This window comes from Lepidochelys olivacea, assembly GCF_965140295.1.
Source record: "Lepidochelys olivacea isolate rLepOli2 genome assembly, chromosome: 7".
NCBI lineage: Eukaryota > Metazoa > Chordata > Testudines > Cheloniidae > Lepidochelys > Lepidochelys olivacea.
This window is the reverse complement of record NC_140417.1, coordinates 32,136,374-32,151,539: the sequence shown is the minus strand read 5'-3', so window position 1 is coordinate 32,151,539 and position 15,166 is coordinate 32,136,374. Positions and strand designations below refer to the sequence as shown.

At 43.8% G+C, this 15,166-nt stretch overlaps 1 protein-coding gene across 1 annotated transcript in view; it reads left to right on the top strand.

The window, feature by feature from the left end:
• Positions 1–15,166, top strand: part of CAPN1 (calpain 1) — a 53,622-nt gene that overhangs the window by 24,014 nt on the left and 14,442 nt on the right. The window contains exons 5-8 of the mRNA XM_084633714.1: positions 8,217–8,350; positions 8,506–8,674; positions 13,164–13,247; positions 14,913–14,998. Of these exons, the coding sequence (XP_084489840.1) occupies positions 8,217–8,350; positions 8,506–8,674; positions 13,164–13,247; positions 14,913–14,998 (473 nt within the window). The remainder of the gene's footprint in view (positions 1–8,216; positions 8,351–8,505; positions 8,675–13,163; positions 13,248–14,912; positions 14,999–15,166) is intronic.

The following is a 15,166-nucleotide window of genomic DNA, read 5'->3' as shown; positions in this document are numbered from 1 at the left end:
GAAAGTTCTGTTTGTTTCTCCTTGATGGACCACCCCCTCTTGGTTCACTCTACTTCCCTGTAAGCTAACCACCCCGCCTCCTCCCTTCGATCACCACTTGCAGAGGCAATAAAGTCATTGTTGCTTCACATTCATGCATTCTTTATTAATTCATCACACAAATAGGGGGATAACTGCCAAGGTAGCCCGGGAGGGGTGGTGGAGGAAGGAAGCACCGGGTGGGATGGTGGAGGAGGGAAGGACAAGGCCATACAGCACCTTAAAAGTTTAAAACTTTAAAACTTATTGAATGCCAGCCTTCTGTTGCTTGGGCAATCCTCTGGGGTGGAGTGGCTGGGTGGCCGGAGGTCCCCCCACCGCGTTCTTGGGCATCTGAATGAGGAGGCTATGGAACTTGGGGAGGAGGGCAGTTGGTTACACAGGGGCTGTAGCGGCAGTCTGTGCTCCTGCTGCCTTTCCTGCAGATCAACCATATGCTGGAGCATATTAGTTTGATCCTCCAGCAGCCTCAGCATTGAATCCTGCCTCCTCTCATCACGCTGCCGCCACCTTTCAGCTTCAGCCCTCTCTTCAGCCCGCCACTTACTCTCTTCAGCCTGTCACCTCTCCTCCCGGTCATTTTGTGCTTTCTTGCACTCTGACATTGTTTGCCTCCACGCATTCGTCTGTGCTCTGTCAGTGTGGGAGGACAGCATGAGCTCAGAGAACATTTCATCGCGAGTGCGTTTTTTTCGCCTTCTAATCTTCACTAGCCTCTGGGAAGGAGAAGATCCTGTGATCCTTGAAACACATGCAGCTGGTGGAGAAAAAAAAAGGGACAGTGGTATTTAAAAAGACACATTTTATAGAACAATGGGTACACTCTTTCACCGTAAACCTTGCTGTTAACATTACATTCGTAGTACATGTGCTTTTGTTACAAGGTCACATTTTGCCTCCCCTCACCGCGTGGTGAGCCCCTCACCCTTCCCCCCTCCCCGTGGCTAACAGCGGGGAACATTTCTGTTCAGCCACAGGCAAACAGCCCAGCAGAAACGGGCACCTCTGAATGTCCCCTTAAGAAAAGCACCCTATTTCAACCAAGTGACCATGAATGATATACTCTCCTGAGGATAACACAGAGAGATAAAGAACAGATATTCTTTTAACGCCAGCAAACATACACTGCAATGCTTTGTTCTACAATGATTCCCGGCTACGTGCTACTGGCCTGGAGTGGTAAAGTGTCCTACCATGGTGGACGGAATAAGGCTGCCCTCCCCAGAAACCTTTTGCAAAGGCTTTGGGAGTACATCCAGGAGAGCCGCGAATGTCAGGGCAAATTAATCATTAAACACGCTTGTTTTTAAACCATGTATACTATTTAAAAAGGTACACTCACCAGAGGTCCCTTCTCCGCCTGGCGGGTCCAGGAGGCAGCCTTGGGTGAGTTCGGGGGGTACTGGCTCCAGGTCCAGGGTGAGAAACAGTTCCTGGCTGTCGGGAGAACCGGTTTCTTCACTTGCTTGCTGTGAGCTATCTACAACCTCATCATCATCATCAATCTTCCTCGTCCCAAAACCTGCTTCCGTGTTGCCTTCATCTTCATTGAAGGAGTCAAACAACACGGTTGGGGTAGTGGTGGCTGAACCCCCTAAAATGGCATGCAGCTCATCATAGAAGCAGCATGTTTGGGGCTCTGACCCGGAGCGGCTGTTTGCCTCTCTGGTTTTCTGGTAGGCTTGCCTCAGCTCCTTAAGTTTCATGCGGCACTGCTTCGGGTCCCTGTTATGGCCTCTGTCCTTCATGCCCTTGGAGATTTTGACAAATGTTTTGGCATTTCGAAAACTGGAACGGAGTTCTGATAGCACGGATTCCTCTCTCCATACAGTGATCAGATCCCGTACCTCCCGTTCGGTCCATGCTGGAGCTCTTTTGCGATTCTGGGACTCCATCATGGTCACCTCTGCTGATGAGCTCTGCGCTCACCTGCAGCTTGCCATGCTGGCCAAACAGGAAATGAAATTCAAAAGTCGCGGGCCTTTTCCTGTCTACCTGGCCAGTGCACCTGAGTTGAGAGTGCTGTCCAGAGCAGTCACAATGGAGCACTCTGGGATAGCTCCTGGAGGCCAGTACCGTCTAATTGTGTCCACAGTACCCCAAATTCGACCCGGCTAGGCCGATTTCAGCGCTAATCCCCTTGTCGGGGGTGGAGTAAGGAATAGATTTTAAGAGCCCTTTAAGTCAAAAAAAAGGGCTTCGTCGTGTGGACAGGTGCAGGGTTAAATCGATTTAATGCTGCTAAATTCGACCTCAGCTCCTAGTGTAGACCAGGGCCTGGTGTGGATATGGTTATACAGGTATAAATCTGCATATACTGGTATCGTTACTCTCTCTCCCTCTTGCCTGTTAGATTGTTGGCTCTTTAAGAAGAGACTTTTGTTTTGCCTTTGTTCAGCACTGAGCACATTTTCAGTTCTAAACAAACTGTACCTTGTTGGTGCAATGCCAGTGGCTGTTGGGACAATGGTTCTAGTGGTTACCTTTGTGCTGCAGCTCCAGCTCTCCATCCTCAGCAGGAATTCAAAGTTAACACTAATGTCATTTATTTATTTTTGCTTTACCTGCACTGTTATTTATTTTGGGCGTAGTGCTCTACATGTGTATTTAGCAGGAAGAAAATTGCGCTGATCTCTATCTAAACCAAGAAATATTTGTTTGGCTAGTAAACCAGTAGGTTTAATCACCACTGAGCAATGCCCGTGGGGTAAAGCCCAAGGCCAAGTGAATTTCATTGCAGTTGCAAAGCTGATTCGTTATTCATCACGGTTACACCCATCCTGTGCAGGGAGTGCCAGGCTGGGAAAGGAGGGAAGATGCTGTGGGGTTGGAGGCAAGCCTGACACTAGGCGCAAAAGGGACCAAATAAAGAGAAATTACAAACATTATCTGCATTTAGGTTTGGCCCATGTAGGCAGAAGCACAGTCTGAACACAGAACCACAAGTGGCAGTGGAAATTACTGGATAGGGCACTGGACTGGGCCTTTGAGACTTGGATTTTGTTCTTGGCTCTGCCTCTGACTTGCCATGTGACCTTGGGCAAGTCACTTCCTCTATGTCTTTGTGTCTGTACAACATCTAGCACAATGCGTCCCCGATCTCAGTTGAAGCCAGTAGCTGCTATTGTAGTAATACAGGACTGGGAGCCAGGAATGCTTGGTACTAATACCAGTTCTGACAACAATCTCAGTGCGAGATTTAAAGAGCTCAATCAGTTTAGTTGATCAAAAAGAATATGAAGAAGTGACTTGATCACAATGTGTAAGTCTCTTCCTGGGGAAGAATACTGGGTACTAAAAGGGGCTTTAATTGAGCAGAGGAAGGCATAACAAGAACCAGTGTCTTGTTAGAAGAAGAACAAGAAACTAAAACCAGACCAATTCCAGTTAGAAATAAGGCATGTATTTTTAACAGTAAGGATGATTAACCATTGGAACAAACATGCCAGGAAAATGGCAGATTCTCCATCTTTTGCAGTCTTCAGATCAAGCTGGAATGCCTTTCTGGAAGAGCTGCTTCAGTCAGACATAAGTCACTGGGCTCAATACAGGGGTGAAGGGGAAATACTCCGGCCTATCTTCTACAGGAGGTCAAACTAGATAATCTAATGGTTCCTTCTGGCCTTAAAATCCATTAATTTAAATTCCCTAATGATTAATTACCTAATTATGTAAAGCACTTTTCAGATATAAAATGCTGTATGTGTTGCTCTTGTTCTTTACCAGATCATCTAACCAGGATACTTTATAAAATAAATTTCCTATATTTAATGTAGGTAGAAATTTGGCATGACAATTTTGTGTTGTCGCCTTGGCAAATATCAGCTGCATCATGACTTGACAGTTATGTATTTTGTGGCATTTCTACTTGGAAAACTGGAATTTAAAACTTTTTATAAGTATTTTAATATAAACATTATAGAATTGTTGGTCTTTAATTGGAGGGTTAGCACCTTCTCTGCACCTTCATATTACCTAAGTGTCCAATGACTTCATTGGAGGCTGGAATTTAATATACCATGTGTTAGGCACCTTAGAAACCCCTAAAATTGACCGACTAATTTCAGGATCATGATATTTCTGGGGCACTTGAATAAAATAAAAAGCTTGGAATCTTGATCTGTGGTCTTTCTGCATGTCAGAGGAACTGCAAATGTACTGATGCCTTTCTAGGTACCTCTTAGATGTTCTTACCATTGGGGAATGAAACCAGGCTGATTATAAAGAATTTGTACTTGTTCTCTGGGCAGCCTTGAACTGAACGATTACATTTTGGTCCTAACAGTTAAACTGATCTGGACAGAGGCCAGTTTCTGTGGGCTGAGTTGCTGCAATGACTAAGCAGTGTAGAAACCCTGAAGAGTGAAGTAGTTATTCTGAATTCTCATGAAAACAAACTGAAAATTCAGTTTTTGACAGTTGAAACATTTGAAGGGAATAGGTGCTTCCCACAGAGGGAGCCCAATAGTTCTGGTGAGAGCAATGCTTACTTGTATAGTGTATGTTCTTCCCTCCCCAACTCTGCCAGTGCACCTCAGTCCTGATCTGCAGCAGTCTGTTCCATCCCAGCCAGTCAGCAAGCAGCTCTGCCAACGTCCTTGTATTCTGAAATGCAGCTATCTACCCTTTAAATACCATTTCTGACTCTCTTCTGAGCACAGACTAGGGTGTGTTTTCTCATCTGGACAATATGTTGACAAGGGGCTGAGTTAAAACCACCAAACTCATTTAAACTTCCCCAGTCTCCACTGTTGAAAGATGAGTGCATTAACACACAGGGTCACCCATTCCCTTCCCCTACCCCAAGCCTATTCTGTATTAGCCCACAGCTACAGAACCTGGCTCTTTAGCACAAATGCTAGAGACGCATGCTTTTAGCTGTGGTGGTCCCCAGTTCAATCTCCAGTTGTTGGCCAAGATGAGGTCTTCACAACAGGACTGTGAGAGGAAGGATGGTCAGGTAGTTAGGGCATTAACACAGGATCTAGGAGACCTCAGTTCAAGACCCTGTTCTGCCCTAGATTTTGTGTGACCTTGGGTGAGCCACTTAATTTCTCTGTGCCTCAGTTCTCCCTCTATAAAATAAGGAGAATAGTTCTTGCCTACCTCAAGGGCTGAGGATAAATATATTGAGTGTGATGTGCACAGATACTACAGCAATGGGGGCCATCTAACCACCAAAAAAAAAAAAAAAAAGAGCCTGACTCTTCATCTTGTTCCTTACTCTGGTGCAGAATGATACTAAATAAGCTGTAAAATGCTGCTAAATAAGAGTAGGAATATTTGGCACAAGTGTTAGTGACTGCACAATGTGCAAGGCATGTGGGTCTGATTCTCTACTGTTTTTAAAATTGTACCTCCCTTGTGCATTGTGACTGAACCACACCCAGCTCTGTTACTGATCACATGTCCAAACTAGCTGGATATCTACAGAACCTTATTTTCCAGTCCCACGAGCTGTGCATTTAAAACTTCATGGATGGCAGAGGATGACATTGCAGTGTTTTGATTCAACCAGTACCCGGCGGCTGTGAGCAGATGTCACACTCTATCAAATCAGATAATGGAAGATCTCGCTATCATAGCAGGCTGCATTCAAAGTTTGCTACAGTTCTAGCAGCAGAAACAAGGAGGAGATTTTTTTTTTCCTAGGAAGCATGTATATCAAATATTGTTAAATCCCTCTACTCCACTAAGGAGCTGCATTCCCACTGACTTTCAATAGGACTTAGTCTAAGGCCTGGTCTGCACTTGGGGGGATCGATCTAAGTTACGCAACTTCACCTATGTGAATAACGTAGCTGAAGTTGAGGTACTTAGATCTACTTACCGTGGTGTCTTCACTGCGGTAAGTTGACGGCTGATGCTCTCCCATCTGCTTCACCTGCGCCTCTTGCCCTGGTGGAGTACCGGAGTCGATGGGAGAGCGTTTGGCGGTTGATTTGTCTAGACGTGATAAACTGACCCTCGCTGGATCGATTGCTGCCCGTTGATCCAGCGGGAAATGTAGACAAGCCATAAGTCACTTAAGAGTGACTCTGAAAAGGACTTAGGGGTCACAGGATAACATGAGTTCCCAGTGTGATACTGTAGCTAAGATGATGAACACAGTCCTTCAATGTATAAGAAGGAGACTACAAAGTGGGAGTAGGGAGATGGTATTGTCACAATTCAGGGCAACTGCATATGTATTCCCCCTCTGTGATCCAGCAAGAGCACCCACTTTAGGCTTATAGCTCCCTATCCATTGGCTCTGTTGGGTGAAGACACGTCTCTCTCTCCCTTCTGACCAGGTTATTTCCACGCTGCATAGTCCCTTGACCATCCTGTGATATCCCCATCAAAAGACAGGCTGCCTAAGCAGGCTTCTTTTGCTTTCTCTTCAGCGATGGTCAACAGTGTAGTTACTACAGTTAAGCTACCACACCGCTCCTCCTAAGCAAGCACATTTTATTCTTAAGGTAAAAGCAATACAGAGAAAACATATTAAAAACAATAAAAGAACTTATATACCTGCTGATAAGCTTACCAGAGATCATCCCAACTGTAACAGCGACTCTAGATGGAACAGTCCTTCAGCCTCCACTCGGGTGTTTTCCTGGGATTTCAAGTTCATCACACCCTTTGCTCTGAACAAGAACTCCCAAGAGACTCACTTATTTATCCAGTTTGGGTTTTTGAAAAGACTAATTGGTAATCAGCCAAATAATGGGTCTCTGCTCAAAATGCAGCTTAAAAAAGTCTGATTCGAGAGGGGTCATTTGCATTCCCTTCACCCCCATGTATTTCCTAGGAAATCCACTGCACACACATTGTCCCAAAAAGTCCTTTGAAATTCTTATCTCCCAGAAATTGCATTAATCCTGCCTTCCTCCTATAGAAGTTGTGCACTATGGTGGAATTGCATAGAAACATTTACATTTTCAGTACAATGGACTCCAAAGGTATTAAAACTTAATTCCTTAAAGTTTAGTTTAGTTCAGTAAGGTTTAATTTAATTCCATAAGGTTTGTCCATGATATTGTATATGTCTTGTGTCACATGTGTTACTTCTGGATATAGCATCAGTGAGACCATTACTGGATACCATGTCCTGTTCTTGTGTCCATACTTCAAAAAGGAGGTTGGAAAAATTGGAAAGGGTTCAGAAAAAAGCTACAAGAATGATTCAAAGTCTGGAAAACATGCTTTATATTAAGACTAAAGGAGTTAAAAATATTTTGTTTATCTAAGAGATGGTTTAGATGTGACTATACTATGGTCTACATACAAGTATCAGTCTACATGGAAGAGATTTCTAATAGTAGACAGTTCTTTTATCTAGGAGAAAAAAGCATAATGAGATCCAATGTTTGGAAGTTGATTCTACATCCATTCAGAGAACTGCCATCAAGTTGAGTGTAATGCCTCATGAGCTCAGCCAATTAATTAAAATTTCATTTCTGGTTCACATTCACAGGGCATTTGGGCAATAATTCATCAAGATACTTAAGAACACGGCTAACTTTGAGTATGTGAGTAGTCCTGCTGAAGTCAGGTAAATTAGACACATGCTTAAAGTTAGGCAGTTGCAAAAGTACTTTGCTGAACTGAGGCTTCAGACAACTACATGACCTTTTTGCCCATTACCTGTAAGGACTGAATGGAATCTTAGTGCCCCATCACTTGACTTGCAAAGTTTTGGGGTTTAATTACTGCACAGTTGTTTGGGCATGAGCAGTAACAAATAGCCTGGGCACTTTGCCAGACCTCTGCAAAGAACATGAGACCTTCTCATTTTCATAGCCTTTGCATCCTACAGCACCAGTGTGAGTAGCGCAGGGTACAGCAAAATTGGCAATGCAAACATTTTTATCAGTTGATTAGTGTCCGTGCTTACACAGGGCTATTATACAAATTAATTCTTCTCTCAAAATGGGTTTGTCTACACTAGAATTGAAACCGTGTTTTACAAGAACTTCTAAACACACACTAAACAACCTAGCTCACCAGACACTGCCCACACAATTCTTTCCCTGGGGAGATGAGCTAGAGAATGAACCACATGTACCACATATTAACTATGTTGCTTAATGCGTTTTTGGAAGGTGTTTGGATAATATGGTGATCAGGGTGACCTTAGAACCTATAGCTGTTTTCACCATCAGTTTGCATACATCTGTCTCTCCTCTGTGCAGATCTGGCAGTTTGGGGAGTGGGTGGACGTTGTAGTGGACGATCTTCTCCCGACGAAGGATGGGAAGCTGGCTTTTGTACACTCGGCACAAGGCAATGAGTTCTGGAGTGCCCTACTCGAGAAGGCTTATGCCAAGTAAGTGTCAGCATCTGGGCTTGCCCATCTCTGCTTTGGAAATGGCCATGATGTACTAAGCACTTGGCTGGTGGATATTTCCTAACTAATGTGGCCCAGAGTGTGTGACAGCAATAGGAAAATTCTAACTATCTGCCTTCTTCGTTCTCACTCAGGGTGAATGGCTGCTATGAAGCTCTGTCTGGAGGAAGCACCTCGGAGGGCTTTGAAGACTTCACTGGAGGGGTCACCGAATGGTACGAGCTTCGGAAACCCCCCAGTGACCTTTACCAAATTATTCTGAAAGCTCTGGAAAGGGGATCTCTGCTTGGCTGCTCCATTGACGTGAGTTCTTGTTTTGTAGGGTATCCTGCACTTTTTTCTTATTGGTGGTGGTGATGATGGGTGAGTGGGTCTTGGACCATTTTAATAGGCTGGGGATTTGAGGCTGCTCATTCCCAAAACAAGGCAGTGGCTCAATGATCCCTTTGCTCCTGGGCATCTAGCCGGGCATGTTGGGTTCTTTTGTCAACCATTCAGTGCACAAACACAGGCGCGCACGCACACACACGCAAACTCCTCTTGGTGTCTGCTGGACTCTTCAACCGTCTACTCAGCCAGGCAAGCCACATCACTTTTAAGGGCTTTTCTTCACTGCAGTGTTAGTTTGAGGTATAGCTCAATTTTTGCCACAACCCGGTTCCCATCCATATACATTTCTATGTCGAGTTGAAAGTAGTGCTTTACGCTTGGTCTAATTTGCTTGTCGGGGTGTATAGGTTGAAGCTTGAGTGTTGCTGTCACTCAAACTAGCAATGCAGTAGGGATACAGCAGCTTGAGTTATAATAAACCAGATGCCAATCCAATATCACTTTGCTAATCCAGTCCCTCTTTGTAGTTCAAGTGTTGTTTTGCAGCATGGTTGCTCTCACTCGAGCTAGATTAGCTCAACTTGAGTGTACTCACCCAAGCTAACTGCTGCAGTGAAAATAAACCTTCAGGCTCACATTGTGGCCCCCATCCTAGGCAGGCTCTCAAGCCCAAATTCATTAACAAAAACAGAGCTTTGTTCCAAAATGGCTGTTAAGCTTTGGAAACAAATGGAGCACTCATCATGGCTGCTGAGTTATGTGCATCTCCTATCAATATTTACAGCAAATCCCCAAGTCCCACATTAGAAGAAATGTTTTAGAATAGCAACAAAGCCTTCTGGTGTCCAGTGATTCACTGACCATCAGGAGGTTAAAGTCACTTAACCTTTCGCTTCATGTACTGCTTGCAGTGTGCACATACACACCCTGCCATACATTGCAAAGCCTGTCTTTTCTCAAGGCTGAGATTCATGCATTGAGGGTTGGGACCATGGCTCCTCCCATCTCCATTTTGTTTTTTTGAAAATTGTTGTATTCAGTTTTGTTTAGTGTTTAGCTTGTATGGCAAAGATGCCTAGAGCCCTGGGTAGGCTTGCTTTTACATTCTGTACCAATCCAAATAAATGTGTGAAGTGGTGATGGTTGCATATATACTGTAGGAAACTGCACTTAATCTAGATGTGCTTCAGAAAGTAACTCCACTGGAATTCCCTCGGGTGACTTACTGGAGCTCACGAATGTGTGCACCAGTCTCAGGTTCGCTACCGGCTCTTCTAACAGCAAGGTTCACTTCTTCCTTAGCTCAGATACACATACAAAGTGCACAGAGTTCTTAATCATTGGCTGTTAGTTTGCTGTTTCCATACCAACTGTACATGATGGGCAGCCAGAGGTCCTTTTCCCAGTGGAGTTATTGCCTGTATACCATGGGCCTGTTCGGTAACATGGCAGTCTCTGCTATCTGTGATAGTAACATGATGACACTGGGTTCTACGTATTTGATGACAACAGGATGAGCTCCAGCACTATTGCTGAAATAACCTATTTTGTTAATCTAGAATTCTCAATTCAGACAAAAGGCTGAGATGAAGCTTTTTTTTCTTGACCGGTGCTGTGTATGGGAATTAAATAGCAGGAAACACCTTCTACATGAGAGGAAAGTGATCAGGAACAGTCAGCATGGATTCACCAAGGGACGGTCATGCCTGACTAATCTAATCGCTTTCTATGATGAGATTACTGGTTCTGTGGATGAAGGGAAAGCAGTGGATGTATTGTTTCTTGACTTTAGCAAAGCTTTTGACACGGTCTCACACAGTATTCTTGTCAGCAAGTTAAAGAAGTACGGGCTGGATGAATGCACTATAAGGTGGGCAGAAAGTTGGCTAGATTGTCGGGCTCAACGGGTAGTGATCAATGGCTCCATGTCTAGCTGGCAGCCGGTGTCAAGTGGAGTGCCCCAGGGGTCGGTCCTGGGGCCGGTTTTGCTCAATATCTTCATAAATGATCTGGAGGATGGTGTGGATTGCACTCTCAGCAAATTTGTGGATGATGCTAAACTGGGAGGAGTGGTTGATACGCTGGAGGGCAGGGATAGGATACAGAGGGACCTAGACAAATTGGAGGATTGGGCCAAAAGAAATCTAATGAGGTTCAGTAAGGACAAGTGCAGGGTCCTGCACTTAGGATGGAAGAACCCAATGCACAGCTACAGACTAGGGACTGGATGGCTCGGCAGCAGTTCTGCGGAAAAGGACCTAGGGGTGACAGTGGACGAGAAGCTGGATATGAGTCAGCAGTGTGCCCTTGTTGCCAAGAAGGCCAATGGCGTTTTGGGATGTATAAGTAGAGACATAGCGAGCAGATCAAGGGACGTGATCGTTCCCCTCTATTCGACATTGGTGAGGCCTCATCTGGAGTACTGTGTCCAGTTTTGGGCCCCGCACTACAAGAAGGATGTGGATAAATTGGAGAGAGTCCAGCGAAGGGCAACAAAAATGATTGGGGTCTGGAACACATGACTTATGAGGAGGGGCTGAGGGAACTGGGATTGTTTAGTCTGCAGAAGAGAAGAATGAGAGGGGATTTGATAGCTGCTTTCAACTACCTGAGAGGTGGTTCCAGAGAGGATGGTTCTAGACTATTCTCAGTGGTAGAAGAGGACAGGACAAGGAGTAATGGTCGCAAGTTGCAGTGGGGGAGGTTTAGGTTGGATATTAGGAAAAACTTCTTCACTAGGAGGGTGGTGAAACGCTGGAATGCATTACGTAGGGAGGTGGTAGAATCTCCTTCCTTAGAAGTTTTTAAGGTCAGGCTTGACAAAGCCCTGGCTGGGATGATTTAATTGGGGATTGGTCCTGCTTTGAGCAGGGGGTTGGACTAGATGACCTCCTGAGGTCCCTTCCAACCCTGATATTCTATGATTCTATGATTCTTTTTGCTCACAGTACCAAGAGTACTCATTAGACTGCACTCCTAACCCAAAAATCTCCCCCGAGGGTCAGCCACCGTGTTTTCAGCTGCTCCGTTAGACTGTCTTCCTCTCTTTCTTTCTTGTCTGTTGCACCTTCTCCCCCACACACATCCTCACCCAAACGGCAAGACTACCCTACAAAATTAAGGTTTCAGAGGAGCAGCCGTGTTAGTCTGTATTTGCAAAAAGAACAGGAGGACTTGTGGCACCTTAGAAACTAACCAATTTATTTGAGCATAAGCTTTCGTGAACTACAGCTCACTTCATTCACTGAATGCATCCGATGAAGTGAGCTGTAGCTCACGAAAGCTTATGCTCAAATAAATTGGTTAGTCTCTAAGGTGCCACAAGTACTTCTTTTCTTTCTACAAAATTAAGTTGATCTCCATTACATCAGCGTACAGCCACCGCAGTAGTTAAATAGCTTTTGCATATGCACATTATCTTCTGTGTGTCGGCGGTGTGCATCTTCACCAGGAGTGCTTGCACTGATTTAACTGTCCGTGTGGGGCATTGTGGATCTGCTTCTGAAATGCAGGAACAGTCGGCGTAAGCAACACAGTGTCTACACTGACACTCTGTCAACCTAACTGTAATGAATTAAGTGCTACACCTCTCACGGACGTGCAGTTATTAAGTTGGTGTAGTGGGTGAGTAACATCGGTGGGACATGCGTTTTAGTGTAGATGCTTGGAGTTAGGTCAATGTAAGCTGCCTTACATCAATCTAACTCTGTAGTGTAGACCAAAGCTAAGATGGGGCTTATGTTTACAGTTGTTAATTGAAGGATGAGTTCAGTCTCAATCCCATAACAATGCTTCACCCAGCTCATAACACTATAAAGTTTCAAGAGTATCTGCATTCATTTTAAAAGATTTTATAAATGACTTAGAAAAGACTAGAAGAATGTTTCTCAATCAGTGGGTCATGACCCCCAAGGGTGTCATGAAAGTCAATCCAGGGGCATTGTACAGTGTTGAATATTTTATTACAATCTAAAGAAAAGAAAACCTTGCTTTCTCATTCTCTGCACACTCTTAACATTCAAAGTCAGTTATTCTGTCAACCTCTGAAAACACACCCAAACCAACTATACGGGCTTATAATTAATAATTTTTTTACTCTTTTTTAGTAAATATGGGGGGGGGGCGGGGGTTGGAAAATTTTTTGACTTTGAATGAAGGGTCACCAACCTAAAAAAGTTGAGAAACACTGCACTACAGCAACAGGGAGAGAGCAAGGCTGCACATCCAAAAAAACCATGCTGTTGCTTAGGCACCACAGTGATGGTTGCATTGTAAAAACCTGAACAAAATAAAACAGTGGCATGGTGGCTCATTTGTACGTGTTCAGCTGTGGTCCTCGCATGAACTGGGGTTTACTGTGTGTGTAGAAGCTAAGTATGAGTTAATATGTCTTTTCTTTTAGGGACAGAGGTGAAGCCAATATCAACTTTAACATGTATTCTTGTGTGCTTTTTAAACGTAGATTACCAGTGCTTTTGACATGGAGGCTGTAACATTTAAAAAGCTGGTGAAGGGTCATGCCTATTCGGTAACAGGAGCCAAACAGGTACAGTCTTCACTCCCTTGAAGAGTTTGAAGAGAGGGAATGTTGTGCAGTAGTTAGAACAGGGAATCAGGTCTCCTGGGTTCTATTCCCAATTCTGTCGCTGTGTGACCTTGCAAAAGTCACTTCACTTGAGCCTGCCCAGCTATATAGTAGGAACAATAATATCTTAGACACTCATGTCCTGGGATTTAAATCATGAATGTTTGAGAGTCTCAGATATAAAGCAGTCTGAAAAGACAAAATATGTTGTGTGTTGTCTGGAGGGATTTTCAAGACCTTCAGAAAGAATCATAACTGCAGTGTTTATCGTGGGGTTGTAGGGCTAGGTAGTAAGTCAAACAGAAGAGGAGTGGGTGCAGTACACTGGCAGATCCATGTTTCATTGCCTACCTCATTGCCCACCCCATCCCAAGTGGTTCTGCTGTAGCAGGTCTTTGTGACACAACCACCTCGCATTTATCTTGTTACAAGTTTGTGACTTTGCAGAAAATAAGTGGAGTTCTTTTTTTTTTTTTCCTGTCTGATGTAATTGGGTGACCATCAACTATTGCTTAAATCCCATGAGACAGAGCAGGATTGGCACATTAACACACTTTCTCCAGTTTTGTTTTACCCATGCCCTCTGCAGCAATTAGATGCCCTGGTAGTTTTAAGGGAATGTGTCAGGTTAAAAATAATAAATCTGCAATAAAAACCTATACCCTTGAACCAGCAACTCACTTTTTTTAAACTACCACTTTAAAGTCTCTGCATGATTTAGTATTTTGTAGTTGAGCCTTAAAAATAAGGCAACCTTTTTTGTTTGTTTGTTCATTTGTAATATTGGGTTGTCACTTGTGACAGATTTCACACAATGTACAAATCATAGATTCATAGATATTAAGGTCAGACCATTATGATAATCTAGTCTGACCTGCACAACGCAGGCCACAGAATCTCACCCACCCACTCCTGCGATAAACCTCTCACCTATGTCTGAGCTATTGAAGTCCTCAAATCGTGGTTTAAAGACTGCAAGGAGCAGAGAATCCATGTGTTAACACTTTTGGATTACTAAAGTCGAAAGAATTTTAAAATCTCATATACTTCTTGATGCCTATATGTGATTCACCAAGACTGTGAAACTAGACTGGTCAGTTTTAAAGCACAATGCTACCTGCTATGTATGGCTTCTAAACATCTGCAGAGAAATATTTATATCTGAGGATACCTGAAAATGCCCCTTTAAAACACTGTCTGCAATAGAATCAGAACCTTATTAGCTATAATGATGTTTAAATATGACTGTAGCTAGTAAGGTCCTGATACCATTGTGGCTAGGGCCTTAATTAATGGAGCACAGTGGCATGTATGCACACAGTTCTTGGTCATAAGAAATAATTTTCTCACTATCTGATCTATTTTAGGTTTTTTCCTATAGCATTCATCCCAATAGTATCCAAATTCTGCACAACAGTTTCTGCAGAGTGAAAAAGTTGTTTTCATTTAAAGCTAATCACAGTTTTTCTTCCTCAGAGCACTCTCATGTTAAAAGCTAGTTATGTTTTTCTCCTCTCTATCGTAGTCTTTTGCATGACAATTCTTTGTGCACCTGGCTGTAAGGCATAAATACTACAGAAAGCGAGTGTTATTGTATCTCTAACTGGATATCTGTGGTGATTACAGATTAACTTCCGAGGACGGAATGTTAATCTAATTCGAATGCGAAACCCATGGGGAGAGGTGGAATGGACTGGAGCCTGGAGTGATAAGTAAGGATCAATTCCTTTTTATACAGATTTTGAAGATCATAAGGGCTGGAACTAGGGGTGCTGCGGATGCTGCCACAGCCCCTGGTTTGAACTGGTTTCCATCATATACAGGGTTTACAGTTTGGTTCAATGGCTCTCAGCACCCCCACTACACAAATTGTTCCAGCG